Here is a 26080-nt window from a genome sequence, read left to right as displayed (position 1 = left end):
CGCTTGAATTGCTCCAAATTTGTTATTTTATTGTCGTTCAGCTTCGACATCATGTATCCCCACACGAAATAATCCAGTGGATTCAGATCCGGAGACGACGGAGGCCATTTATTCTTCGAAATGAAATCGGTTAAGTTTTCGTCATACCACGCCTGAACAACCTTTGCGGTGTGGGATGGGGCGCCATCTTGCTGGAGGCAGTAGTAATCGTCTTCAAACAATAGTTCAGCTTGAGGCAGAACATTTTTATCCAAAACCGTGACCAGGTTATACGCTGCGTTGATTTTGACCCCTTTATCGATAAAAATAAGAGGCAGTTTACCTCTCTTGCAAATGGCTCCCCAAACGATCACTGACGTCTTATTTTGGAACCGGGGAACGTTCAGCTTGTCCGCAGGAGCTTGCTGGAGGCTCACACTCAAAACTCGATCATTTTGGCGATTGACTGTTTGCTCCAAAACGAACAGCTTCTCGTCGGAAAAAATAATCTCGTCATCTGCGCGCCAACCGAGCAACTCTCGCCACCGTTGGTACCTCTTGTCCTTTGTAGCTGTTCTTTTGTACGGTGTAAGTTTTAAATCCTTGCGCAGAGGCAGGCGGATTGATTCTCGGTTCATTTTAAGGTTCCTGGCCAGCTTCCGTGCAGATTGGGCGGGATTTCGGCGAATCCGGTCTCGTATAATCTTTTTCAGCCTTGGAGTTCTCACAGACCTTGGTCGTCCAGATCGTGCCTTGTCCTCGGTGCCTCCGGTCTCTAGGTACCGATTTATGGTCCGGTACACGAATTTCCGGTTGATTCCGAGCGGTTTTAGGTGTTTTAATATATGTCCGGGTTTGTACCCTTTCACATATTCAGCGATAACAGCTGCTCTTAACTCTGCCATGGCTCACAACTCAATGTAAACAAACTGCACAGAAACGAAACTCTGCCACTTTGGGCAGCAAAGTTAACCCTTTCATTTGACATATAGATGGCACCAGAGAGATGCAACGTGTAGGCTACAGGCGACCCCATGAAAGTGTGACCGGACTTTTTAGTCACCGTGTAGTTCTACAACAAATACAGAATAGTTACTAATATCCAGCTGCTACGTAATTACCAAAAAAAAATTTTTCTTCTTTTCTAGCCCCCACTAGTGCCCAAGTTCGTGAACGAGGGTGACACCAGCAACTTCGACGATTACCCGGAAACGGACTGGAAATCGGCACGTTCACTGGACAAGATGGAAATGCAACTGTTTGAGGATTTCTAACTCTCCCACTATCTAGCCGAATAGGCAGCAGTACAGTGTATATAACCGATATAAGCCTTTTGCATTGTGGATCATGCATATAGTAGTGTACCCACACACATGTCTGAACAAACAAACCAACCTTTATAGCTGTAAAAGTAGTTTCCCTTAACAAATCTATCAATAGAATTAGTATTTAAAATCTACTAAATACGTACTGTGAGTTACAAGTTTCTAATATTCTTAGTGGACGTTAACCGAAACCAGAACAATAGTTTGAATTAATTAGCGCGATTTGAACACTGAACGTTTACTGGCAAAGATTTTCGCTGTAAATATCATTTTAGTTGAAAAACAAAAAAAAAAAAGAATTAGTCCATGTTTTGATCTACAAAAATCCAGAGTGTTCGTACAGCAAGGGTACTTATCTCGAAATTTGAGAAATCTTTACGTATTGAACGCACTAAAAAGTTCTACCATTGAAATTAAATGTAAGTTATTTAATGAACCACATTCACTGTGATAGAGGAAAATATGTTAGTTATTATTCTGATTTAAGCCTTACGTTTAGCTAGTTGATTTCAGTTTTGTATATCTAGAGAAGAGAGGCAATTAATCCGAGAGAAAGAGAGATGGATATCGTACTTGAAGAGCTTTTAGAGCCTACAGTATATTAAGCAAAAATAAATGATTGATGGAAATTTTGAAGCCCACAACCCGTCGAATGAGCGCTGGCAAGCGACAAGACAAAGCGCGGTGGATTAGAGGAAACACCAAATTCGCCATAAAGTTTTAACGCACTGTTTCCTTTTTGAGTAAATCTTGCTCTTTTATATTGTTTTACCTTTCGTAGAATTATGGCAAACTGTGTGTTAATTCAGTAGTGTTGAATAAAAAGTAAAACTGTTTTAGATGTGTGTTTGAAAACTTCAAACCTAAAGCCTGTGAATCTTTGAATACTTGAGGTTGTGAAAGAAATAATAGGCAGATTACCGTTCGACTTCTGTTTAAATTAATGAACAATGATTGAAAGAATTATATGGACACTTTTAAGTTTTCAGCTTGCTTGCATTGTAACGACACAAATTGATCGAGCTTTTCTCCCCAAACTCTGCATGCCCAATGAAAATGAATTTTTTCATTACTTTACTCAAGAACGAAAAAGGTAGATTTCACGTGTGTTTTTAGTTATTTTTCACGAGCGTGTAGCTAAGCATGGCGAAGGAAGTGAATCACGTTTATTGATATTCAATGAACGAAACGTCAGTCGCCGCCGAAGCACCGACCGAAACACAAAAGGGTTTCAAAGCAAAGCAGCGGTCGACCTTCAGTGCACGGGAAAGCATCGTCCCTTCAGAGTCTCGTTGATTTGCACTGGAACAGGCTGAAAAACAGTGGAAATAAGCTGATAGTGCCAGTATTGAGTGGGGCACCGAAAAGTCGTGTTTATCTCAAAAAAAGACTGGCTTATTAGATACGGTGTCAGTTATTTCGTTTGTGCAACGCCAATTGCTTCGGAACAATGGGTGAAATCAGCGATTGGCGTCCATTTGTTTACGGCGGTGTTGCATCGATAACCGCAGAGTTTGGTAAGAGTCCACTGATCGTTATCTGTTCTGGTAGCAAACAATTTGCGTGTTTGTTTTTATTGTTTATTACCTTATATGAGGTACACGCGTAGGAAACTTACTGCTTATGCAATCAAATCCGCCTGGAGGGATGGATATTTGTTTGATTTTGTTCTTTTTTGTTTTGTTACGTCAACAGGAACGTTCCCCATCGATACAACCAAGACGCGACTGCAAGTTCAAGGTCAGAAAATTGACCAATCTTTTGCGGAGCTCAAATACCGAGGCATGACGGATGCATTCGTGAAGATTTCCAAACAGGAAGGGATGAAGGCGCTGTACTCGGGGTGGGTGTCTAAGCAAGTGGAACGCTGACGAATTATTTACCAGTTTTGTTTGTTTGATCAATGTTTTGCAGCATTTGGCCGGCCGTTTTGCGACAGGCGACGTACGGAACGATCAAATTCGGCACTTACTACACGCTGAAAAAGATTGCCACCGAGAAGGGTTGGCTACTGGATAAGTCCGGCAACGAGAATGTCTGGTGCAACGCTGCTTGTGCGACGGTGGCAGGAGCCGTTTCCAGTGCCATTGCCAACCCGACGGATGTGCTGAAGGTACGGATGCAGGTGCACGGGAAGGGAACAAATAACGCCGGTCTGGCGAGGTGCTTCAAGGAGATTTATGTGCACGAGGGCGTGCGAGGGTTGTGGCGGGTAAGTTGGATTATCGTTACTTTACAAGTGTAAACATATTATCTGTTCCGTAGGGGGTTGGCCCGACGGCACAACGAGCGGCTGTGATAGCGGCAGTAGAACTGCCAGTTTACGACTTTTGTAAACTGCACTTGATGGAGACCTTTGGCGATCAGGTGGCTAATCATTTTATGTAAGTCGGCTTAAAATCGGTGTTATGGTCTATGATGAATCGAGCCTTATTCCTTCCAGATCTAGTTTTATTGCGAGCTTAGGAAGTGCCATTGCTTCGACTCCGATTGATGTGATTAGGGTATGTATTTATGGTTCAAACTTGCATTAGTTCGTATAAAGGACGGAAGGTTCCATTTTAGACTCGTCTTATGAATCAACGGCGTGTTCAGCTGCAGGTACAAAATCTAGGACCCGGAGGTGGAAGCGGTGTCGGTGGCGGAGGTGGTCCCGGTGTTGCTGGTACTGCTGCTGCGATCGCATCTCCCAGCCGCAGAATCTATACCGGCAGCGTAGACTGTGCTATTCAAACTGTTCGGAACGAAGGTTTTCGGGCACTGTACAAGGGTTTTATACCGACGTGGGTGCGAATGGGTCCCTGGAACATTATCTTCTTCATCACCTACGAGCAGCTAAAACGACTTTACTAGAACGGAATGGCGGGGTTATTTTTAAGTAGAAAAATTGAATCTTCATTGAAAGTGAAGCATTTAGGGTTGACATCTTGGTGCTCCCTGGGAGCGGAAACGGGGGAAAATGTCTGTCATCCATCAGCATTATCATTATTTAAATGCATTTGCGTCTATCGCTTTCACTTTGTACCAAAGTTAATTTTAGTCGATGCATTTCCGGATTTTTTTTACCCGATTGATTTCCGTAGCAGCCGAGATTGTATACTGTTAATTTTAATTCACCTTATTGGTCTGATAGTACAAGTAGTTTGTATCAAAACTCACTCATTAAAACTCACTATGCTTTTAGTAGAAAACAGAGACGCAAAACCTAACCGATACTGCAGTTCCCAAAATTGAATCAGACTCGGTCCGCAAAACGTGATTGTTTGCCTTAGTGAAGAATGTCGCCATTGGAGGGAACGTGAAACTTAGTAGCAAATCCAAACTAATTGTTGTAAAACTGTGAATAAAGGATCGCGATTTCATGTTTCTTCGTGCATTGAGTTTTTTCGGATGACGTGAGTTGTTTTGTAAATTGAGGGGGGGGGGGGGGAAAGCTCATCAACTCTTCCGGCCCGCCTCTAAGCATGATGCTATGAGGAGCCAGGTGGTCTCCCACCGATTACCTGTCGATCTGTCACAAGTGAAAGTCGTCTGCAATAATTATCTCATATTAAAATATATTCCGCCCATTTTATCACAATGTTGCGAAAAGGTGAGAGGAATAGAGATAAGGAAGGCAATGGGTACTGGACCAAGTCCCCCCCGGCTGGCGCTAAAAAGATGGGCGTGACTGTGTGGTCGGGTTGTCAACCGGGACATCCGGAGGGCGAGACCGTACGACATGTCATACTCAACAGTTTCCAATATAACCTTTTTAATTTTTAACTTTACTAAACCTATTCTAATATTCTAAGTTAGTAGCTAGAAGCGAAACAATAATAGCTAACAGAGATGAAACGAAATGGAAACACAAATGGTTAATGTGCGAGAAGGAACGCTGGTGGTCTGCACAATCCCTGGCGATGGAAACTGCCTGTTCTCATCGCTAGCACACCAAATATGGCAATCACTCCCGGCAACAGAGCTCAACAACTTCACGCCCGCAGTCTCCGAGCACTAGTTGTAGAATATTATCGCTCGAAGGCAGGGGAACTCGAAGAGCAACACGGCACCATGTGAGCAGCCCAACTCATCAAACACTACATGCGCAACCTCGCAACACCTGGATTCTGGGGCGGAGAAGAGAGTATCAGAGCGGTGGCTGCCATTTTCGAGTATAACATTAGAGTGTACTCAGAAAACGCAAGCATGACAACAATAGGAGAACCCGGAGTGCGAAACCAACAAGACCTGAGCATAGTTCACAGATCCAACGAATACGGTGCTTACAATCATTACGACAGCGTAATAAGATTGATTGAAAACGACGAACCTCCGAGAGTCAAACGTCGCCATAACCCAACACCCGGTTTTACTAACCGAACGCCGAGGGCCAGCAGCAACAGACACACACGAAGTGACACAACATAGTGACATTCAGAGCACAACAGCATGTGCAGTTGGTGTGTCGGAAACCATCACGATAGCGACTTGGAACGTCTCCGGATGCTCTCAAGAAAGCGACAGAGAGCTAGTTGATCAGACTCTGCGTAATAACAGAGTTGCGATAGCAAATTTACATGAAACGCGATTAGCGACCTGCACAATTAAAACCACATCGTACCTGTGGTAATGTCAACAAGCCAGGCAACAACAACAGAATGGGCGGAGGAACAGCTATCGCGATTCAACGAGATTTGGTGCCAAGATACAAATTCCAACGGATATCTGACAACTCATGCGCCATATTTCTACCAATTTTTGGTGAACAACTTATAATAATCTCTGTTTACGCGAGATCGTCAAGAGGACAAGCTGACCCCGAATACAGTGTAATACACGAATTCCTCCGATCGTGACCTGCTACCAGCTGAACGACCAAATGTCGGCAAACTCTTGTATCATCCCTGAAGTAACGCAAACGGGGATGGACTCAAAGACATCCTCCAGGCCTACAACTATAAACTTTGCAGTTCGTTTGGGCCATGCCATAGTGTCCTGCGCACATGGAGTCGAGGCACAAACCAATCACAGATCGATCATGTGGTTATGCCAATCATACCTCGTTTCCAGCGGCCAAAGTGCAAAGCGGTGGAAGGAACAGCAGGGTTCTCTGACCACCGCATGCTGCTACTGACGGTACGTCATCATCAACCGAATGCAAGAACGGAAACCCCTCGTGCCACAGAAAGCGAATTCAACGTTAACACCAAGGATGGAAGGGCCGGAAAAATTGGACAACCGAACTCCCGAGTCTCTCTTCTGACAACCGATCCTGCAGCAAAAGAACGCTACTCTAAAGAACTTACCAGGAAATTAGATATCCAAAATGACGGCACTGTAGGCAGCACAAACCAGCTTATCGAGTCTACCATAACTGCCATATTAGACACTGCGTCAACCACGCTGAATGGATCCACGTCCCCATCAACTCCCAGAAGAAGAAAATGCGGTCGCGACATAGAAAAGGCTCAACGTGAGCTGCTAGCGAACAGAAACGATGCAGAACTCAAAAGAAAGTACCGAGATGCTCGAAAAAGGAAAAGCAAAGCGTACGGAAACCACCAGGAAGAAAAAGTTAAGTTGTTCTTCGAAAACATAGAAAACTTTCCAGTTTTAGAAAGACTCCGTTTAACATTTCGTTACTTAAAACGTCATCGCCGCAAAATCACGCAAGGTGCATCAACGTATATCCCAATCCAAAGGTGGGAGGAGAAACTACAATCCAGCGCAAGTCAAAAGGAAGTGGTATTGCTTCCAGAGCCGACTCCACCCCCAATTAACTCAGGCCCAACGTGGCATGACGTAGAACGCCTCAGCTTAACCCTACGTAACGGCACAGCTACGGGTGTGGACGCGGTACGCCCGGAGTTACTGAGATATGGGCCCGAAAGTCTACATCGACGCATCCATGAAATTTTGAAGCAAATATGGCAACAAAATGAAGTGCCTCCTCGGCTGTTAGAGACTTTCCAAATACCTATTCCCAAAAACCCTCGACCCAAAAACGCAGACGAGTATAGACGCATCACCTTCTGTTCCGTTATTTATAAGATATACGCCAGATTCCTGCTGGAACAGCTTGAAATATATCTTGGAGACGTTGACAACTACCAGTTTGCGTATCACAACAACAGGAGCGCCGAGGACCAAATATTCATCGTACGCCAAATGCTGGACGAGCGATGGCGCAAAGGTAGAACCACGTATATCGTTTCGCTGGACCTACGGCAAGCATTCGATACCATCGATCTACGCGTGGTGCCAGAGACATTATCGAGGTTGGGCGTGCCCCCATACTTGATAAACAGAATCGTATCCGCATGTCTCACCGAACGTACCTCGCTCCAGTGGTTCTGGCAAAGAACTGAAACACAATAAAGTAACAGGAATAAAGCAAGGATGCCCACTGTCACCAAAATTATTTGTGTACCTTCTTGACCAAGCACACCAACGACTAAAACAACTGATGCCGGAATTACAACTAGGCCAGACGCAGCGAATAAAATTACCATGCCTGCGAGTGTACGCAGACGATATATTATCAATCGTTACAGACCCTGCACAGATTCCAAGACTACTCAATCTCATCGGCCCTTGCCTGAAGGAGTTTGGACTAGAACTCAATGTCACCAAAACTGAAGTTTTGATCCGGGACCCATCACGAACGCAAAACCTTGACGCTCCAAGAAGTGAACGTTTTGGAAACTTTGAGCTGCGAGTGGTATCCAAGCTGAGATATTTAGGAGCATATATCACCAGCTCACTAAACAGACGGGAAACAGTATCCGATCGGGTTCTAAAAGCGCTTCGAGCGTACCAAGCTGTAGCGGGCTTCGTGAAAACCTGCCGACTTAGATGGGAAACATCACTCCGGATTTCCCATGCAGTGATGAGTCCAATTGTGCTGTACGCTTTGAGAGTGTCAACACTATCAAAGCACAATCGAGATCGGCTACGCGACATAGAACAAAAGATCGTACTTGGTCTATATTCAGCTTCGAGACACAGCGCCGAACGCCCTATGGAATTGGACGGCTTTTCTACTGGGCTCACCTGCTTAGAATGGGGGAAAGCGAGATACTGAAGCTGACTGAAGATTATAAAATCTCTGGACCTCAAAAACTAGGACGCCCTTGTCACAACTGGGAAACCTGTCTGAAACACGATACACAATGCACCGATCTTTCGGAAAGCTATCTCAGGGAGCTGGCTGAGGATAGAGGAAGGTTTCAAGCTTTCGCAGACAGAATGAAAACGAGAATCGAAGAAGAACAAATGGAAGGAGACTACGATTCCGATTTCGTCAGCTTTCCTGATGAAGAAGACTCATACGGCAACTTCGAAGGTTATGATGACGCGAGCGACTCAGAATGACACCTACTTCCTGCATCAGACAATCCAAACAAAGTGAGTAAAATGTCTCTCTTGCAAACTCCATGATGTCCATATATGAAAAAAAAAAACTCCATGATGAACAACATAAGCATAAGAAGTAAGTTGAAATATATAAATGAACCTAGCAATCTATATAAATATATATACATGAATCATATATTTATATGATTGATAACATAATAAATTATCCAATTTGTCATTCCATTTTAGCAAATTAAATATATCTCTTCTATCCTTTCACTTTCTGCCTTCTCCTATCCTCTAAGTAAAGCATCTTAAACTAGCGGGACGGGTTAAAAGCCTGCGCCTACTAGTGGAAGAAACCGATGCGCTATACGGTCTAGCGCATATCTCCAGTCACCTGAAAATCTTGAGATAACGGATAGGCTTGTAGGTCCTAACCTAGCATGTAAATGTAGATGGGCGGACGCTTGTCTGCCAGGGTGTGGTCCGATGAATTACAATTACAATTACAATTACGAGAGTTCTTTTGTAAGTTGATGTTACTTCCATTTGCCACTGAGTTCATACTTCTTACACAGACTTCGCAGCCAACTGTTAAGTGTACAACACAATTGCGGGGCTAGCGCTACGATCCTACTGACACTAACAGTCTCTCATGAGCCGAGACTCGAACCTACGACGACTGGCTTGTTAGGCTAGCATCGTACCTTGAGACCAGCTAGGAGAGTATGTAAATAATATGTAGATAATACAAGTCAATAATACGAGTGTGCAAAGCCACGTCCGCAAGGTTGACGTAGAATTACATAAGGATGTTTATTACATTACTTAAGTTTGTTGCTTTGGCTAGTCTCCTGCAAAGAACAAACTTATGGAGACAACGGAGATTGCGGGTTCGAGTCCCGTCTGGACGAGGGAAATTTTTTCTAAGAGTAAAGTCACACCTTCTATTTCCGTTCATTTTCGCATTCTCGCAAACTACATACATTGCCTGCTTTACTATATTTAGCAAAATCCCGATAGAAGCCGTCGACTGCGGGGTAGACGAGGATGCTCGCGAAGTGACTGGGGGATAGCATCCCACGGCCAAGTGACATGGCGACGTATTCTGGATTCGGCACTGGCTCGACATGTATCGCAGAGTAGGGATGGACGAACGGCTCACGAGCCGTTCACATGAACCGGTTCTAAAAAAAGAGCGAAGAACGAGCGGCTCACGAAAAAGAACCACGGTTCTTTGAGCGCACTGGAACTGTTTGGTTCGCTCGAACCCGAACTTTACCGAGACAACACGAACTGCCAAAGCTCGTGAATCATTGTGAACCATGAGCCGTTCATATGAGTCGGTTCAGAACCGTGAGTGAGCGGTTCAGAGCCGCTCTTGCAAAAAAACCGTTTCGCCCACCCCTATCGTAGAGTACAATCGAATTCAGCTTCTTTACAAAACCAGTGGTCATCTATCTCGTGTTTCGCAAGGTTGTTCAGTGCTTGTTGACTCGCATGACCCATACGAAGATGTCAGACACCATTTGGCCCGGCTACGCTGACTTTGGCCTAAAGGTAACGACATACGAATTCAGCAGGTACAAATGGCGAATTCGAATTCCGGAATTGAGTGACTAATCAGCAAAGGTTTTTACTCACGGAAATGGCTTCGAAGAACTTGGGAACAGCTATAATGCGGTACTCCAACGACCATTTTCCTGCTACAACGGCAATATGGGCCTGCAGCACACTTTTCAGTAAAACCTGGGGCTTGAAACCACACGACCAAGAATTACTTGCGCTGCTGTCGTGTGGTGGTGAATGAAGGGACAGCCCATGCAAACTTAACAAAGCTCAGCGATGGGCCTGTCCCTCTGTCACCAGCGCACAGTGGGACGAAATCAAAAATAGTAGGACATTGGTGTTTGTGACGAAACACATGGTTTTAGCGAAAGTTTCTCAGTTTTATGAGTACTTTATTGGGATGGTAAAATTTTTTGTTTAAGGGGGGTGTACGCCAAAATGAAATAATTAACTTTTCAATTTCTTGATAAACTAGGTAACTTTCTTCCTACACATTGTAGAACTAGCTATTTCGAGCAAGTTTGTAGAGCATTGGAAAATTCTATCTCTTAACCTAATAAATTTATAAGGTATAAAAGTAAAGCACCCCCTTAAAATGTGTTTTTGCGTGATAACGCTCTTATCTTAATTTTGCCGTTGTTCAAGGGTTCAATTTACAAACTTCGAACTAAGATTAGTTGTCACATTTTTGTTAGAAGAAAGTGTATCGCTATCTCTTAATGTTGAGGAGTTTTGTCTGTTTTTGCAATTTTTTGACACAATTTTCAAGAGAACATATCTTGCGGAAAGGCAGCTATTAGCAGATACTTCCAGTTTAATTTTATTTTATCCCCTCCAATTGTGTATATATATCGTACTGGAATCAAAGGGGATTAATAGTAATTTTTCGGAAATTAAGTTGCAACTTTTTTGGAATGTGATTATTTTTTAATTAGCTTTTTTTTTAAATCGGACAATCGGTGCCCGTAAATAAGTAAGCCATGGACGTTTGTTGATTTGACAAGTGCTTGGAAATTTAAGCGAAATGTTGAAATGTGTAACTTTAGGAAATCCAAGTTGTTTGACGTCTGGTTCAAGTCAGATTCGCGAGTGCGAAGTGGAAATGTTACGATATATTAGATTCAAAGCCAAAGCAGGTTATCGTAAGGTTATGTTACAATCTGCAACAAAAATGGCTGTTTTCCAAGCGGACTTTTGCTGTGTTCGTAGATCGCAATGAAGCTTGGCTTGCGAAAAATGTATTATATGAACCACGTTATCCTCAGAAAAAAAAGGTTCTGATAGACTGACTGATCGGAGCAAGAGAAGGCGGGTTGCTGATCTCAGACAGGGAAAGACTGCTGCTGAACCGTCATTCGCTGCTCAAATGAATGCTTGTAGTGAGCACAAGGAAAATTCTACCAAGCTTCTTGCGGAAGCCATGCAATCCTCTGCAACACGATCAAAACGCATTAGATCAGCATGGAATGCACAGAATTTGTCACTTACCAAACGGGATCGAAAGCTAACCGGAAGAGGAAGCATTATGCTTTTACGTTGGAGGAAATTTTTCCAAGTCTTTATGGATAAAAATGAGACAGAAGCACACCCTCACACCCAAACCGCTCATTTGTGTAAGATACATTTGCAGAATTCCGCTTCAATGGAAATTAACATCACACACACCTTGATATGCAGCATGGTGGATGGCAAAGTGTGTAGTACTTTGTCTGAGTTATCATGTGAGTTATCATGCTTTGTATGTGGTGCATTTCTCAAGGAACTCAACGATTTAAAAAATACACTTAAGAAAATCCCTAACAAGGAAATGTTTTAGTTTGGACTATCCCTCTGCATTGCTGTTTTCGGTAGTGTGATGTTTATTTACATGTCTTTACTTATTTGTTTAAACATTATTATCTGTTAGGTGTATTGAATGCAAGGCAACCCCACGGAAATGAAAGCGTCGCAAAAGAATCAGTTGGGATTGATAATAGATGTTCCTAAGCGTGGCTCTGGTTCTTCTATGGAAACACGGAGAGAAGGTTTTTTTCAGAAGCCATCCTTGACAGCAGCTATTACGGGATTGAGACGAAAAGTAGTTGAGAAATTTTCAAACATCATATCAGTCATTTCATCAGGTTTTAGGAAAGATGCAAAAAAGTTTCAACAATACTGTATTGAAACTGCAACACTTTATGTAGAAGTATACTGGTGGTATAAGATGCCTTATCGTTTACTTATTCACGGGCCCGATATAATTAAGGACTCGATTGTGCCAATTGGAGCACTATCTGAAGAAGCTCAAGAGTGCCGTAATAAAGATATTAACAATTTTCGAGAGCATCGTGCAAGGAAGTGTTCTCGGTAAACAATTGCGATTTTATAACGTATTTGGGCAATTAACTCACATCCAATCCACTCAGATCCAATTGTATCGTCAGTACGCAAAATACGAAGAACGAAACGCGTAGCGTTTACAGGAGATATTCTGCGATTGTTGAAAGAACCCAGCATCTCTCCAAAGAATTGTGATTGTGACGCGGTATTGGGAGGAGGCGGCTCTGTCGCGAGACTAGACATCGCAGCCGTAGTACGGCGAAATGCTAGAACAAATCTACTACGAACAATCCAGAAAATAATGCAAATCGGAAAAATCGGTATAAAAACAAAGGGCTGGTGTCCAGATGAACGGCTTTATCATCAAGAAAGTCTCACATGCTTCAAAGCTTTGCGAGCGACATCGACATCGGTGTTCATCGTAGAGCTTCGAAGGAGGTCTTTACAGCTTTTAGAAGAGAAGCTGCGACTCACCAAGAATACTTCTAGTGGCTGGTAGAGAGCGGGTTTTTTATGGATTACGTAGCTAGTTTAGGTCCCGCAACTTATAGATCCGTAGGAAATGTGCGCTCTACATTACACTGATCCTTCAAGTGGCGAACTACGAACATGAATTGTAAACGTGGAAGGAGGTCGATTGCCGAGCGTTTGGGGTCTTTGAGCGTAGAATCCTGCGATCAATATTCGGTCGCAAACAAGAAAATGAAGGGCCTCACGCAGACGCATGAATCACGAGCTGTGCGAAGTTTACAAACACGCTGATATTGCTAAGCCGGCAATAATGATATTCAGCAGAGACCCGGATAAAAGCGACGGCCTCGAGACAGACTTCGCACGCGTGTGCTGTCGACGAGGATATCTGAACAGCGGGTGTACGGGTCAACTGGAGAGGAGCAGCCCAACCAAGTTTTATGGGGGTATATTCTTAATTAGTCTTAGGACCTCTATGATCTATCGGCATAAAAGTAAAATAAGTCACGCAAAAAGTATCTGGACTTTGGCGTACTCTCTCCAGTACAAACAAAAGCTGTATGATGCAAGTGGGCGAGTGTTTGGTGTCATTTCGCAGCAACAGAGCCTAATTTTTGCGTCAATTGGTCGGCGTGCTACAAGACCGAATCATGCACCATTTAAAAAAAAAATTGAGTTAATAACATCAGTGGGTGAGAAAATGGATAACCTACCTTTCATGAAAAAACGAAATCATTTCGGTTTGGCTGCACACTGCAGCTGTAAATGAAACTAGAGCTCACAATTTAATACTAGAAACAAAAAAACACACTAAACCATGAACTGCACGGGGACAACTGCCTCGAAGACGGCGAGAACAGTTTGCTAGGCTGGCAAGGACATGCCATCGGTTTTCAGGGATGTGCGTGGGATAATTTCCATCAATTATATTCAAAAATAAAATCTGTCAACAACGAGTATTCTGCGAAATAGAAACAAACCGTTTGGGTAAAAGAAATTCTGAATTGAACGTGAAGGAAACCTTATTTGTGCAATGAGAGAAGTGTCATCAGTACTCTATCAAATAAAACTCTACAGCAGCTCAGAAAAGAATTAGTTTATTTCTCTTTGTTTTAATTTTTTTTCTTTGCTGTTTTGTTTTGCTTAGCTTGTTTTGGTATTCTCATCTTTGGATCGTTTAAAATTGAAAAGTGAAATTAGATTGAATATAAATGTACGATTAGACTTACGATAATTACTGATAATTCATCCTCCTGTGATTGGGTATTAATTAATTAACGTTAATTGTAATAATATGCGCTTTGTCTTCCATCGGTATTTGCTCTATGTTCGTTCTGCTTTCTCTAACTGTCACCAAGGTCGTAAAATGTCTCTGTGTGGATTGGATTATAATTATCTCTTATTTTTTAACGAGATTTTGTATAAATTCCAACTGTAATTTGATTCTCCGCATCGTTACTGTCCGATTCGATAAAATAGTCAAACGTAACGCCAAATACTTAGTTGCTGATTCGGTTCGGTTTACTCACTATTTGCTCGATAAAGCTTATTTCATTCGGTTTTTCTGTGTATGTAGTAGTTCGGTTTAGTGCACTCACTTGCCTTCTTCTCTATTGATTGATATTGATTTCCTTTCTTTTCATTTGCAAATTTACATTGTTAAGCAGTTTTCAAGAACTGTTCCCCCTCTGCTTCGAACGCTTTCCGCTATATATAGTATATATAGTATAGAAACCCGTGTAAGTGTGTTTTTTTATACCAGTTTATTTGCTGTGTGTGTGTTTTTTGTTTATTCTTCGTACGTATATTTACAATGTCGCTTATTGCAAATAGATTAAACCGATAATTAAATGGCTGGTATTATTCTAGAAGCTGTCGAACACCAAAAAAACTATGTCTTCAAGACATGGAGTAACAGAAAGTTTCGAATTAAATTTGTGTTTCGGTGCTGTTGCAATTATGCTAGCCATTAATGATGATTTGTTTCTTTGCTACTTAAAATAGTAGGAACGTACTTTTGACGCAAACCGATTGTTTGCTGTCGTGAAATTAAATTATAATCTGACAGGACAAGGTTTGATTCTAACTTAGTACGAAGAAAGAGGTGATATTTACATGGAAAGGTGATGGTTGAATACCGGAATCAGATCTTACGGGAGCTTTGACGTCCTAAAATATACTTTTCTTCAGGAAAAAAAGTTTCTGTTTTTTTCTATTTTTGACATCGTGCTGTTCCACTTCATTCGAGACGAATATCCACACAACAGTGGAAAGTTGTGCTACTCTCTTCTCTTCATATTCTCTTATCTTCATGAGGATGCAATTTTGGCTTAATTTGAATATCTAAAGCAACTCAAGCCATTAAATTAACGTTTTGTTTCCAGTTTTATCCTCCATCATTGCGAGTTTAATGCCAGAACATTATTTTCATTAAGAATATAAATTTGGTTGTTATGGAATAGTCTTCATGGTAACCAACCCGTATACTGACAGAAAAGGGGGATGTGGGTTGACCTCCTAGGAGGAAAACCCAGCCTTTTTGAGCGTCTGTTTCCCAGGCTAGTGGCAGCTCATAACAGCGTCTGACCTGGAGCGGGCGGCTGCATCAAGGAGCGTGTTGTCTCAAACGCTATACCCAAGATGGCAGCCCTATTACGAGACTCGGTAGCGTGGCCCAAGTAAGGCAACCAACCTAAACAATTACACTATGAACAATCAAGAAAATATGACTCGGAACATTCAGCATGGACAAAAAACACAACAAAACAACAAAACACGGACCACGAGTGAAAACTCGGTACCTGGAACTGCATATTTTGTGGGCACAGGGTGCTGCTTGAGCAGCTATAATCTCGCAAGTTCGGCATCGTGACTCTGTAGGAGATCTGTTGCAAAGGTGGGAAAGTGTGGAAAGTCCGTGGAGGCAAGGCCCAGTTCTCCCAGATCGGTGAAGCAACCAACGGGGTTTTGTGTTATGGGCATAAAGCAGGATTACGTGATCAATTGCAAGGCGATCAACGAGAGGATGTGTCTGTTGATGACTAAAGGTCGTTTCTTCAACTACAGCATTATCAACGTCCACTGCCCGCACTACCTCCCTGACAACGAGAAGGAATCGTTCTACGCGCAGTTGGAGGCAACATACGACGGCTGCTCATTACGGGACATCAAGGTCGTCATCGGTGATATGAACGCACAGATTGGTAGGGAAGCGATGTATAGACCGATGCTAGGGCCTCACAGCCTACACGCTGACCTGAACGACAAAGGCTTCGCAGCTTCCCGAGGCCTAGTGATTAGAAGCACTTTCTTTCCACGCAAAGATATCCACAAAGCCACCTGGAGATCACCTGCCTACCGAACAACAAATCAAATTGATCACGTTCTCATTGATGGCCGATTTTTCTCACCCTTTACAAACATACGCTTCCTCCGGGGTGCGAATATCGACTCAGGTCACCACCTAGTAGCAGTACATGTGCGTTCAAAACTTTCCACGGTATTTCAAACACATCAGAACCGCCCCCTCCGGCCAAACATCCGGAAGTTAACCAGCCCTCAAGCTGCCTAGAACTATGCGCGAGGACAGAGATCGATATAGATCGTGAAGAGCTGGAGCAATTGTTTCGGGCTAACGATACGCGCAAGTTTTTTGAGAAGGTGGACCAATCCCGTAAAGGCTAGACACCGAGTCCAGATATGTGTAGAGACGTGGAGAAAAACCTGATCACAATCGCGGGGTGTTTGACAGGTGGCAGCAGTTCTTCGATGAGCATCTCAACAGCGGAGCAACGGAAGGAGGCGGAAGGGAAGTTATCCTTGGAGTGCCTACAAACGACAGTAGTGTCGCACTTCCCGATATCCTGAAGATCAAAGGGGAAATTGGGTCACTCAAGAACAACAGAGCCGCCGGCAAGGACAGGCTGCCGGAAGAACTCTTTAAACATGTAAAAGAGGCACTTGCAACGGCACTCCACTGGGTAATCTCTAGGATTTGGGAGAAAGAGTAGTCAAAGGTAGTCAACTCATAGGCTTCACAGACGACCTGGATGAAACCAACATTCGCCTCCCACGGACGGAGATCATGGACGGCGACGAACTCGAAGTGGTAGAGGAGTTCGTATACTTGAGATCACTGGTAAGCGCTGACAATAACACAAGTAAGGAGGTCTAACGCCATATTCAAGCTGGAAAATCGAGCCTACTTTGCCCTTCACAGGACGCGCCAGGAGCATACGCCGCCGCACGAAACTGACGATGCACATAAGACCGTCTCCATATAGAGGAGTGGCCAAAATACCAAAATGCGAATTTCATAATTGGGAAGTTTGGGGCACATGATTTTGTAGTTTTTGATCTATGTTTTCATAATTTATCAATGAAATCTTGATAAATAAATCGGTTAATGTCGAAAAACGCCACCAAAGTTACCTCTTTCAAAAATGAGGGAAGACAATTCTTCAGAATATTTTGGAATATATAAAATCCAACATAACCTGTTATGGTATGTTTGCACACAAGGTGAAACCTCATTGAATCCAAAAATGGCCGACTTTGAGTCACCACTTCGAATTTTCAGCAGAATACTCATACGAGAATACTCAATGCGTTCCATTTGAAAATTCTATTTTATGTTTGCTTCACCACAGCAAACATAAAATAGCATTTTCACAGGGAACGCATTAACTATTTCCGAGTCTTGTGCTTTCGAAAATTCGAAGTGGTGACTCGAAGTCGGCCATTTTTGGATTCAATGAGGTTTCACCTTAAGAGCTTATTACATTAGCTTCCTAAAACCGAAAGAGAATTTGATTTTAACCTTGCAGAGTCTGCCGCAGGCCACGTAGAAAATATTCGGAATTTTCTTAATTATGACCTCCAAAAACATCAAATGTAAGCACGTGTAAGCACAGCTCCTGATAGTGTGCCTGAGAGCCCTGTTTGTGCCCTTTAAGAACCAAGGTTAAAAGTTTGCGGAAAATTTGCGTTTTTGTAGAAAAAAGGCGATTAAAAGTTATTCATTTTTCCTATATATCTTGAATTTTTGGGTGATTTATTAATGAAATTTTTCGTATATCACACCAATTTGGTCCAGAACACATTGAGAATTCGTAAAATTAGTATAATCATTCGTTTGTATACAGTGACGAGTTTTTTCATTGGTTTTGAAAAAAAAAATTAGATATGCTTAAATTCACGTGGTTTATGGACAGCCCCTTGTCATTACAATACTTTCTCATATGACAAAATTATCTACATTAGAAAACAAACAATCTGACAACGAGAAAATAATTTTGGCCGTAAATCTTAATTTTCCGACCATTGTGCGATGTACAAAACCCTAATTAGACCCGTGGTTCTCTATGGACTCGAAACCGTGACACTGCTCACAAAGGACATACGCACACTGGCCGTATTTAAACGGAATGTGTTGCGGACAATATTTGGAGGTGTACAAACCTAAAGCGGAGAGTGGTGTATTCGTATTTGGAGAGATTCCTATTGTAAACCTGACGAAGGTCGGGAGGCTACGGTGGACCGGGTATGTCGCGAGGATGCCGGACGACCGTGCGGTAAAATCGGTTCTCTACAAGGACCCCACCGGCACCTGGAATATGGCTCGATGGCTTGACCAAGTTGAAGCGGATCTGTGGGTGTCGAGACGTCTAGATTTACGACGAGTTGCTGAAGTAAGTAAGTACGGTTACCAACTTGGTAAATCGACGGAAATTGCTCTTCATGGCATTGGAACGCGCACACCATCTGCTGTAGTGAGAGCGCAGAGTAATAGTTTCTCTGACGAAAAAACGCTCCTAATTTGACAGAGCAGAAATCCAGTGAAACTCTTGTAAATTGCTCATCCGCGCACGCAAGAAAAATGAAATAAATTGCTAGGCGACCAACTGAGCATTGCGTTACCGTTCTCATCGCTCTGGGGTGCGACAAAAACAGTATAAAACCGAACTTTCTGCAGAATACGCACCCATAGTGAGTTGCGAATCTTTCTATAATATTAAATTCGAAAACGGTTAGGATGTGGCTTCAATGTGAACCTATTTGTTTTGATATTTGGCCAACTTTTCTTCTAGTAAAGGAGAAGCTAGCGAAAACTACTCCCTCTTAAACTGAGAGAGCAAATAATTGTTTATCCCTAACACGTGATGATGAAGAGTGAAAAGGAACTCTGCGACTGAAATACTTTTCGCCTAAATGTGGATAATTACTCACTCTGTGTGAGAGAAAGTCTAGTTCTTCAAGAGGTTTGGCAGGTAGAAAAGGAAATTTGGGCAAAAATCAAGAGAACGGAAGAAGTCTGGTGAAAAGTCGCTGAAGTATTAGGAATATACGCACTGGATAAAGGGTGGAACGACCAATAAGTGCTTAACTTCAGCATTATTCCCATAATCGATAATTAAAAAAAAATTTAAACCCCTATTTGCGTAGAAAGTGCCTACTTTGCTTTCGGCGTACGCTCTTGAGTGTTCGAAATGGCCTCCACGCAAGAGAAAGGCGTTTAAAAAGTTTGCACGCGCACCAAGAATTTCCGCTTTTGTCGCATATCTTTTAGCGAAAAAGCTCGATTTAGCTCAATCGACGGTGTCTTAAGTGATTAGAGTGTTTGGGGAAAGGTAAACCACTACTCGGAAGCCTGGAAGTAAAGGAAACCGCATTCCGACGGTCGAACAGACAACCAAAGCGGTGAAGAGAACATACACAAGAAATCCAAACTCATCGATCCGGGATGTGGCTGATAAAGTCGGAGTGTCCCACACCACATCAAACCGCGAAGAAAAGCAAAACAAATCGGCTAAAACGTGGACACGGAAGTTGTACACGACGATGTTGACCAAATTCGACTGTATCGTTATGGATGACGAGACATACGTCAAGACCAACTTTAACCAGCTTCCGGGACAACAATTCTACACGGCGACGGGAAGAGGCAGGGTAGCAGGAATATTTAAAAACAATAAATTGTTGAAATTCGCAAAGGAATGTCTGGATTGGCAGGCGATATGCTGTGTAAAGAGAACAACCAGCAAGTTTACGTCACCGAGAGCCTCCAATGATGATTCTTTCACACGAGTTCCGTGCTGTTTTGGCCTCATGTCACTACGGCAAAGAGGCTCTGCAGTTGTATGCGACCAACAACGTCAAATGCGTGGCTGAGGATAAGAACTCTCCCATCAGTCCATGGTTTCGCCCGATCGAACAGTATTGGGCCATCGTAAAGCGAAACTTACGGAAGACAAAAAAAAGTCTTCGGGAGCGAGCAGCAATTCAAGGTGAACTGGCATGTAGCAGCTAAGAAGGTCGATAAATCGACTGTCAAAATCTGATGCAGTATGTGATAAGGAAGCCGCAAAAGGACTAACCAATTCTTTCATACATGTAATGTATGAACATCAAAAAAACATGAATTTTTGAATTAAGACTGGCCTGTCTCTCCTTTACCAGCCCCATTCGCACTACACCAGTGGCAGCTTTGAAAGCCATGCTTTGCCTGCCGTCTCTAGATCTTCGTGTAACGAAAGAAGCTGAGCTTTGTTTATGGTGTAAAACAATATTGGTTCCGGAGTTAACAAGCCTGGTAATAGGGAATATACCCTTCTGTGCCAAGATATGTCTTAAACATTACTATAGGCATGCAAAAATCGGTATCTTCTCAGACTGCCAAGCTGCATTATGCCACTCTCCAAAATCGATGAATTTTTTTTTTAAAGTTGGGTTTCATTTAAAAAAAAACGTGTAACTCTACAGAAATTGTGTTGAATGCTGCAGAAATATTTTGTCTACAGATCCGTATTTTCATTGAAATACACTATGGGAATTCATGTCGAGCTCGTATACAAATACCCAGCCGTAAAAATACTCACCTCCATTGACGAGTAATGGAAGATACACAGTTTACGGCTGGGTATTCGTATACGAGCTCGATGTGAAGACCCCTACTATTTCTGCAGATCTAGCATCTCTTATCTTGCTTTTGATACTCCCAGCTATCGTATGCATCACATTGATTCGCGACATCGACATCGCCAGCGAATCTTTTGATTCGTTTGTTGTTGAACGATTTCAAGTATCAAGAGAATATAACGGAAAATAGTCTGTTCTATTCTTTTCATGCTTTATTTTCTTCCGATAAGGCGATTACTTGCCTTACAGAAGGCGCAATTTGCGTCGAGTATCTGGTAAACCAATTTTATGTGCATGGCATTTTACAATCTTTTGGATTAGTTCAGTTGAAAGTTTATGTATAAAGAAGAGCTGCTAAAAAAGTCTGTTTGCTCTGTTCGTTTCATTTTCTGAATCTCGTCGAAAATAACCAACATAGAGTCTCATTTAATTCATGTCACTCAAAGATCTCATTTGGGATTGCTTCTTTTTATTCTGATTAATGAGGATTTCATTTGTAAATGATAGCGTCTTAAAGCGTATAGATTCATCAGATCTTTTTTCGAGATAGTTTTACTAGTTCGGCAACAATAATGAAAAACTAGGTACTTGAAATTCGTCGTGTGACCAATTCGGTATCCAACGGAATCATCCTTGAGATAATGATTTCCAGCAAGCATGAAGATCGGTTACGGGTTTTTTTTTAGTTCAATTATGTTTTTTTTTTCTTGAACCATTATCTTTCGTTCGATAGTTTATTTTGTTTTGTTAAAAGTAGAGGCCCCTACGGTATAGTATTGAAGTACAGTACCTAGACGTTGTTTCGAAAATAGTGAGTTTCTATCTGCTAACTTGCTTATTTGTTGCTTCTACAATACGGTCTACGGTTTCTGTTCTGTTCTGTATCATGGAGCCTTTACGGTCCGGTTTTCAGCGATGACGGGAGATGAGGGGCTATATGTGGTCCGGTCGGAAACCTTTGGATTTGTGTGTTGTAAAAGTTGTTTTTGTTTTGTTTTGTTTAAGGGCAGAAGAGGGAAGAAAAAGACGAAGAAGATAGATTCAAAGATGCTATTGTATTACTTGTAGTTTCATTGGCTCCCAACTGTTGCATGAGACTGTATAGGGGAAGGATATGTGAATTCTGAACTGGTTTTGTTGGTCTATTTCTTGTTTTGTTTGTTGGTTGTACATATTTATTTGTAGAGATTGAAGGAACTAGTTTAATCTTTCTGGGTGCAAATTTAGTTAAATATGAACCTACTTTGGTCAAAGTTTGAATCTACTGCCGACAGGGTACGTTTGGAAAAAGGCTATTTACAAGGTAGGTATAAGCGAAAAACTCTGATCATAAACATTATCGTGCTCGGAAAGATGGAGTAACTGTTTTAAAAATTATTTTTTATATTTCATCAGATCATTCTTCGAACGGTAGAGGCAAACAGGATTGGACCCTTAAGCTTTTATATCTTCATTTACTATGTTTTTTGTTATTGTAAGTATGTTTATGACCAACTTACTCTACGCAGTAATACTAACGTTCTGTTTTTTTATTCTTTGTTTCCAGCTTCAGCGACAGTTTTTGTTTCAAGTTCTCTTTTACGAAAATAGTCCTTACATGCTATTTATACTCGCAAAAATCGATATGGAGGCTCGAATTATAACCTGTCTAAGTCAGTTAAGAAAATGTACAACTTCTCTCTACAAACAATATTATCGAATATGGAATCGAATAAAGTGGTTGAGTTGGGTCAATATTTACATCAGCATTTCGATCCCACTTTCTGCGTTGCATTCGATCGGTGAATAGAAACTGCACGCAACATCCACTAGAGATGGAGTTTCTACACGGTTTTGAGTGATCACAGTAAGTACTTTTCATTATTACCTTAAAACGATTCGGCAACGTTCGAGTAGTTAACACTTAAGTGAAATATAGGTTTTTGGTGTAAATCTACGAAACTTGAATAGCTTTCGTTAACTAACGGTTTTTTGTTTAACAAATAACGTTAAAATAGTTTCTGCATTTCGTCATTTACTAACAAGCGAAAAATAAAAAGTTACAGATCGAAAAAGAAAAAAACTCATTGTGCGTACCGCGTTTTTCCTTTTTTTCTCCGTTTAGTATACTTAAATAACGAAGGAATAAAAATGAAATGAGAGTTCGAAGAGCCACCTTCCCTTCGTTGCAGGGCGCCCCATCGGATGACCGCAAGAATATGAAAACTTTTTTGCTTTTTTCTTGTATCATATAGTACAAAAACAGATTCCACATTCTAATGGCCATCCGGACGCTTTCTATGGGAGGCAGGAATTTTGCTTCGGCGGCGAAACGGATAAAACATTCCGAAGATAACAATCACTACACTCACTAAATTTGCGTACAGCACATTAGCACACACACATACAGTTCACTTTCAGATTTTTATTGCTTTTAGAAAATTTTAAAGGATCGACTGGATTAACTGGTTGTTGGTTTAAGTACAATTTGAATTACCAAATTTAATCCTAATGAGTTTTGAAGGTGTTATTTTCTTTCGACGGTTGTCAACTTAGGATCGGTCGGGTCATGCCAGAGGTTTTGGGGGTGTTTAGAGCAGCTTAATTGCCAGTTAAAAAAAGCAATAAACATTTATCATAGATATTTTCATCACAAGCCGCTTTTTAAAAAGCTGTTTTTAGAGTTGAGATTATGATTTATTAAATAAAAAATTAGCTTGAAAGCTACTTATCCGAAAAATAAAGATTTGTGTCTAAAATTTCCAGGAAGAAATACTCTGAAGGATAACATTGTTTATTAACTATTTTTCAAACAATGTTGACTGCGAAATGCCTAACACTTTGAAAGAAACAACGTCATTTCGATGGTCCTTCAGGAATTCTTCGAACGATTACCAAACCTTGCAAGTTCTCTTCGAAAACCCCCAAAACATCTCAACCAGCAAATCCAACACATACATACGATCCATCAGTCACAATTGCGAATGCATCACCTACTGCATAGAGATTTTCACTAAATAACTTGCCTAGTACAAAAAACAAACCGAACAACTAAAACGAGAGCCGCTGCAAACAAAAACCTAACCGAACATCGTATTCCCAGCAAATGGGTTTCTGAATTCGCTGCGCTTTCGGTAGGCCATTTTGAAATTTCTCTTGTTCGTATGATCGACAATGTACAATATAATTATGTATGGTGGCATGGTAGGCTGATTGATGAATGAGATTTGCCAGTTTTTTTACTCTCTTATCCTCTCTTTCTCGCGCGTTTTCTCTGTGTGTCATCCTCTCATTCCTTTTTTTCAAGTGAAGAGTTTCGCAAGTCAAGCTTCAGTAAACTAGTGTGGTTTTGGTTCGATCTTGTGCTATTCAATCTTTAGTTTCAGTTCGCTTATCTAAAAGTTTTTGTTTGTTTTTCCTCTGGTTTTGTATTGTTCATATACTTATGTAGCTTTGTTATTAAATGCATTTTTTTGTCTTCGCTTTCACTACAGATTCTTACTTATTTGCTTCTCAGTTTAGAGTTGAATTTGTTTATAAAAATCACTTCCAAGTTATCTGGCTGTTGTATTAAAGACTACTACTTTTTCTCCCCTCACTTATTATTCTCTCGACTAGCCGTCATTGTTCTAAGGGTAACTGCTTAACGATGCTTAAAGTTAGTATTTGAAGGTAAAAAGACTTCTAAGGTTTTTTTGCTCTAGCACTAAACTATGGATGAAAGCTTAAATCCAATATTACACATCGTCTTCGATGCACTTGGTCGGCGTTGGTGAGTTCGCTTGCGAGGGTGCCGGGGGTAACTGCAGCGGGGGCAGACAACCGAGGACCGCCATCTGCTGCAGGTGCTGCTGCTGCTGGGTCTGCGGCGGAGCGTGGAACATAGACGGTTGCATTGGGGGTAATATCATCTTCTGCTGCATGGTCATTGAGTTAATGGCGTGGGTTAATTGATCTAATTTCTTATCCATCACAGATAGTTGCTGTTCGACGCGGTACAGCCGCGCTCCGACGGTCATCGGTTTGATGTTACCGACCCGGTCTATCCCGGCCAGATAGCTGCCCGGTTTGCCCAGGGTCTGATCCAGCCGGCGCTGGAGCTCCTTGATGCGAACCATCATGTTCAGGTGGCCCTGCGAGTACTGCTCGATCACGTCCCGGACGTCGTACGGTTTGCGGGCCTGCTGGAACTTTCGCCGCGCGACGAAGTATTTGATCTTCCGGATTGCCCGGATGGCGTTCCGATGTGCCTCCGTTAACCTGTGTGCGGGAAAAGGAAGGAATGTTTAGTGTTTGTTTTAGAAAAAAAAAATTTTCTTCGAACGCCGGCTCTGGGGTTCCATCCCCATCGGCGATCGGGAACTGCGTTGCTGGACAATCACTTCACTATAAGCCGTAGGCATAAGACGGAATTTTAAACGTATTAGTGAGTAAAGGAAAATTGTGAGAACGAGAAAATTTATCTAAGAATAATCATGTTTTGAGAAGAAGAAATAGTTAGAAGTAGTGAAAGAAATAAAAAAATTAAAAGATAGAGACAAAAAAAGTTGAAAACCGTTGCGGGTCAGGAGCATGTGTACACTTCTTGCTAGGACTAGATTGTACAATAAATCGTTGGTTTCACAGATGCATGTTGGTAATATGTGGAGAATATCCGAAAACAAAATTTAGATTCAAACAGCTTCTCGATTTTCTCGGTAATGTATGTTGAAAATGTATATTTTGTGTTTTATTGGTAGGTATTTGAGACACTTTTTAAAAACAAACGGAACAAAACTGTTGGTTTGTTTCGCATTACAGCATAAAATCGGAATGGTGAAACAAATTCCAGAATTCATGAAAATACTGATGAATAATTGCATTCAATTAAGTCAGTGGAGCCCGTCACGAACTATAACCCGTATTTAAAGGTAAAACGGTGCAGATACTTAAAATGGCCACCTTTGAAAACACAAAGTCGGCCGTTTCTGGCTCCTATACCATTCAACTTTACTATGGGTGTAATTTATGTGATTTTGTTTTTCGAACAAATTTCTATACAACGACTTTTTACCCGTCAACATTCAAGTCCTTCAAAGCAAAAGCAAAGCCTTGGTGCTACATTCCGATTCGGAATGCGACCTTCTGTTTAATATACACAGACTTCGCAGCCAATTGCGGGGCTAGCGCTACAATCCTAC

At 41.8% G+C, this 26080-nt stretch overlaps 4 protein-coding genes across 4 annotated transcripts in view; 3 read left to right on the top strand and 1 right to left on the bottom strand.

The window, feature by feature from the left end:
- Positions 1 to 2143, top strand: part of LOC129724490 (cAMP-dependent protein kinase catalytic subunit PRKX) — a 187918-nt gene extending 185775 nt beyond the window's left edge. The window contains exon 8 of the mRNA XM_055679437.1: positions 1128 to 2143. Coding sequence (XP_055535412.1) covers positions 1128 to 1253 — 126 coding nt within the window. The 3' untranslated portion in view covers positions 1254 to 2143. The remainder of the gene's footprint in view (positions 1 to 1127) is intronic.
- A 367-nt stretch (positions 2144 to 2510) lies between these two features.
- LOC129724492 (mitochondrial uncoupling protein Bmcp) lies at positions 2511 to 4672 on the top strand. The gene is made up of 6 exons (XM_055679441.1): positions 2511 to 2821; positions 3000 to 3147; positions 3219 to 3516; positions 3570 to 3688; positions 3748 to 3808; positions 3870 to 4672. Exons 1-6 carry the CDS (start codon positions 2755 to 2757, stop codon positions 4155 to 4157), a joined length of 981 nt encoding a protein of 326 aa, XP_055535416.1. The 5' UTR covers positions 2511 to 2754; the 3' UTR covers positions 4158 to 4672.
- Positions 4673 to 5243: 571 nt separating this feature from the next.
- LOC129720457 (uncharacterized) lies at positions 5244 to 8660 on the top strand. The gene is made up of 4 exons (XM_055671945.1): positions 5244 to 5359; positions 6197 to 7564; positions 7635 to 8099; positions 8174 to 8660. Exons 1-4 carry the CDS (start codon positions 5244 to 5246, stop codon positions 8658 to 8660), a joined length of 2436 nt encoding a protein of 811 aa, XP_055527920.1.
- A 5425-nt stretch (positions 8661 to 14085) lies between these two features.
- The window catches only part of LOC129724489 (potassium voltage-gated channel subfamily KQT member 1-like), a 140086-nt gene continuing 128091 nt past the window's right edge, over positions 14086 to 26080 (bottom strand). Inside the window, exon 8 of the mRNA XM_055679436.1 lies at positions 14086 to 25160. Coding sequence (XP_055535411.1) covers positions 24638 to 25160 — 523 coding nt within the window. The 3' untranslated portion in view covers positions 14086 to 24637. The remainder of the gene's footprint in view (positions 25161 to 26080) is intronic.

Source organism: Wyeomyia smithii, chromosome 2 (genome assembly GCF_029784165.1).
Source record: "Wyeomyia smithii strain HCP4-BCI-WySm-NY-G18 chromosome 2, ASM2978416v1, whole genome shotgun sequence".
NCBI classification, from domain to species: domain Eukaryota; kingdom Metazoa; phylum Arthropoda; class Insecta; order Diptera; family Culicidae; genus Wyeomyia; species Wyeomyia smithii.
The sequence above is the reverse complement of the archived record's forward strand: the minus strand, read 5'-3'. Positions and strand labels throughout refer to the sequence as shown.